The sequence below is a fragment of the Barbatula barbatula genome (genome assembly GCF_947034865.1).
Source record: "Barbatula barbatula genome assembly, chromosome: 2".
Lineage (NCBI taxonomy): Eukaryota > Metazoa > Chordata > Actinopteri > Cypriniformes > Nemacheilidae > Barbatula > Barbatula barbatula.
Window position 1 is genome coordinate 15,640,474 of NC_136767.1, and position 4,012 is coordinate 15,644,485.

General features: G+C 37.8%; 1 protein-coding gene across 1 annotated transcript; it reads right to left on the reverse strand.

Moving 5' to 3' along the window:
• Positions 1 to 31: 31 nt before the first annotated feature.
• On the reverse strand, positions 32 to 1,677 carry apoa1a (apolipoprotein A-Ia). Its single transcript, XM_079483023.1, has 4 exons — positions 1,585 to 1,677; positions 1,425 to 1,476; positions 1,087 to 1,231; positions 32 to 813 (listed from the first exon to the last, which is right to left on the reverse strand). Exons 2-4 carry the CDS (start codon positions 1,465 to 1,467, stop codon positions 213 to 215), a joined length of 789 nt encoding a protein of 262 aa, XP_079339149.1. The 5' UTR covers positions 1,468 to 1,476; positions 1,585 to 1,677; the 3' UTR covers positions 32 to 212.
• Positions 1,678 to 4,012: the final 2,335 nt, after the last annotated feature.

Below are 4,012 nucleotides of genomic sequence, written 5' to 3' on the forward strand. Positions count from 1 at the left end.
CTGAGTAAGTTTAAGAAAACACTGACTGAGATTAAGGTCTTTTGGTGGATTTTATTTGATTGCATTGTCACATTAAGGTTTTATTTAACATGAGCATTTTGAAAACCCAACACACAAGCCCTTCATTTAGACACACACACAGATTGTATTAAGAACCCTTTTGCTACAGTTGTTTGTGAGCATTTGTGTGCAGAGTTCTCGGGTTTGTTGTTTTATTCCTGAATGGCCTTGGAAATGGTGTCATACAAAACTGCAAACCTGGCCTTCAGCTCCTCCATGTAGGGCTCCATACGGGTCTGAAGGTCTTGAGTGTGTGGGTTGAGCTTCTCCTTGGCCTCCTCAACAGCCTTCATAAGCTGTTCCTTGTACTCTTCAGCATAGGGGGCAGCCATGGTCCTCAGGTCCTCCAGGCGCTCGGTCAGCTTGGTGCGCACAGTCTCGACCATGGGCATCAGTTTAGACTTGGTCTCCTCAACATTGGTCTCAATCTTCTGCCTCATCTCATCCATCAGGGGCTGCAGCTTGGCACGCAGCTTCTCGCTGTTTTCGCGGTTCATGGTCACATACTCTTGGAAGAGGGGCTCCAGTTTCTGACGGTACTCGTTGATGTGCTTCTCCAGCACCTCGTGCAGCTCAGCGCGGTGGGGCTCCAGCTTGGAACGGAGGTCTTCGATGTCGGTCATGACACGCTCGCGCAGCTGCTTGGTGGTCTCCAGGAACTGGTTGGAGACGCTCTCTGTGTAGGGGGTCAGAGACTGGGAGGAAGCCTGGGCATAGTCCTGCAGCTTAGTGAGGCTCTCTGAGAGTTTCAACCTTATAGGGAGAAACAAGAATATGGAGATACTGATAGCTGCATTTAAAACTGAAGAAGAAATTATAAAGGTTATGAAGAGAAACTATATTTGGTAAAATATGAAACAGAAAAAGTATACAGTATATGACTATAAACTGAGACAGCAGTATACAAACATAAAATTAAGAGAGCAAATGATCGAATGGGAAATGACAAGAAAACAAATGAGAGAACAGTAAATGGAAAGCAATTGAGTTGAGTTCTTTGAGGTCGTAAAAAGCAGTGTCTTTTACTTGTACTGCTCATATTCGGAACCGTCCAAGTTGTCAAGGGCTTTTTGAGCTTGTTCCTTGACCTGGTTCAGATACACAAGAGCTGCGGACTTGTAGTGCTCCAACTGGGAAGGAGCATCAGCCTGCAGAAAACGGGCCTGGGCACCTGAAAAGACCCACAAGAAAAGCTTTAAGAAACCTTGGGGAGAACAGCTACAACCTTTGTGCCACTACACAGTATAAAGTAGCTGTTGAATTGTTACGATATCAAAGCAAAGAGTTTTCAGAAAGTTATTTTAACTACAATCAAACAAATAACCTCAGAAAACTTGTAACTGTGAAAAAGTGATGTTACTTACCCAAAGCCAGGAGAAGAGTTAGTGCAAGAGCCACGAATTTCATGGTTATGCCCTGAAAGACAAAAAAACAGTCAAAGTGAGATTTGAGAAAGTCTGCAATAAAAAGAACAATTGTCTATATCAATATCTTCTCACGGCAACTGCTGGTTTGAGCTCTTACCTGAGTGTTACTGCTCTGAATGATGGAGAATGAACAGCAGAGACACAGGGCTTTTATAGAACAGGAACGGTCTGTGTGGAATTGGAACTCTGTCCTCACACATATCAAAGGTTCAAAGGGTAGCCTACACGGAATAAGGAATTAGATCTGGCAGGATAAAACACACACAAACAATGTGTATTCTTTTTTTGTATACATTTTGAATACACATGGCAAATATTCAGTGAAATTATTATTGTGGGAAATATTTTTATTTAAAAAAATGCACAATACGTCAACGCAGACGTTAAGCTAATCTCTTATCTGTGTTGGTCAAGCATATGTCTGTTATCATTGTCACTGCAGCATATGCGATTCTGTAGACAATGTTATTATTTATTAATGAATCGTCCAAAATGATGTTTATTAAACTACAGTAAATCTAACTTCTATTTCTACTGGCAACGTGTGTTCTATGAGACACAAATAATTTCACTCCAACATTTCAATCAAGGAAATACGTCAACAAATACGTGATAATACAATTTATGGTGCTTTCTGAACAAAGTAGAGCGATTTGTCATGGTTAAGTCATTTGGTTTTCAACACACAGCAAATGTGATTACGTCTCACTGTTATAAACTGAGTAATGGGGAAAGCATGACAAGACTGTGAGGTTATCTCAAAACATTTAGCAACGTGTAGCAAACCTTGACCTCTTTCTTCTGCCAATCCAATCTTATCACCTATCAACCATACAAGGCACCACTAGTCATGGGTCATTGATCGATTAGTTATCTCATGTCCCTTGATTTACTCAACGGTTCTCATTCTACAGAAACATTCCTTAAGGTTTCTCCTGATTGACTTCTGCTGAGTGGCATTTTGACTTGAAACAGTTGACATATCCTTTTAGTGTTTATAAAGTAGCCTAATGTATCTACACACTCTTAAAAAAGGCACTATGAAAGGTTTTTAATTCCCCCAAAAATGATTGACTCAAAGCTTCTAATAACCATTTCTTTCTTTCAATATAGCCATTTCTTATTTTTTTATAAAAAAACTTTTGTTTTATTGAACCATTCAGTCAAAAATGGTTCTTAGTGTATTTATTATTTAGTTAAAGGACAAAATTACGTATGTACTGTTTAAGCAGGAGAGGGCTCAATATGAGTGCAAGTCATCAACAGTTCAGTAACCTACAGTATCACTGTGTCTTAGTGCATTCAGACAGTATGGACGTCTTGTCATATCAGAATCCATAAAACTATACATATCTTAAACATCTCAGCATTTTACTGTCCCACAGCACATTGTGATATGATTTCCAGAGTTAGCCTGCGTTGCAGAATCTTGACAACTTTGAACATCTGCCTTTTTTGGATGATAGATCATAAATTCTAAACAATAAATTTAGGTAATTCAGCTAAAACGTATACTGCAGCAATAAAGTTTATCTGCAGGCTGGTTTGATCTTCCATATAATAAAGAGGATGAATATATATTTGTAATTTAATATACTGGAATGAAAGACGTATGGGCCTGTTTTCAAACATCTTAAGACTAAAAGTAGCTCCTTATAGGTGATTTATAAGAAACTTAATTTATAAGAATCGTACACAGCAAAATCACTGCTGTTTAGTGTTTTAGCTCTTAAAAGTTAAAAGTTGGTAGTCAAGAGGACTAATAAGTCACTAAGACTAAATCATAATGATCCTGCAATGGCTGCTGCGGGGTATTCTGCCATAGAATTTAAACATTTTCAATCCCATGCTATCAGTAGTGATACATAATTATTCTATTCTGTTCATTAAAATTTATACAGTATCTAGGCAAACCCAGCCTTATAGATGTGAGATAAAATCGCTCAGAGAGTGTATTTTTTATCAATATACTGAGCCATTTGTTTATGCTTTACTAAACCCTTGTTGATTCTAAACTTCAGAGTAATCAGTCTATGCACAAGTTTTCTATTAAAAAAATGGAAGTAAACATGCTTTTTTGATTTAACAAAAAAGACAGTTTCAGGGGGACGACAAACTTTGTAGGATTTCTTTAAATTAAAATGCAAAAACCCAAAGCAATTATACCCAGCAAATGGAGAAGGGATGCCTCTCCATAGAACATTAAAACTTTATTTTATTTAAATTTTCATGAAAAATTTTCAAAAAGCTGTTTATTCTCTGTGGGTATTAAAAATCCCAATAAACCTATGGAAATAAAGTTTAGCTATTGGGTCACAAAGTCACATGCTTGGGTTAATGAGTACTCAACACATTTTATGTCAAGTCTCCCTCTACTGGTTAAATTAGTTTATCACTTCACACACTCAATCTGATTTTACATCTATGAACTCCTATTTTCTCTTCCCCTTCAGTCAAAGTAGCACTCTATTCTCTATTCTTTAGATCCCTGCGGATTTATAGGAATGCTCGGACATGAAGCACAT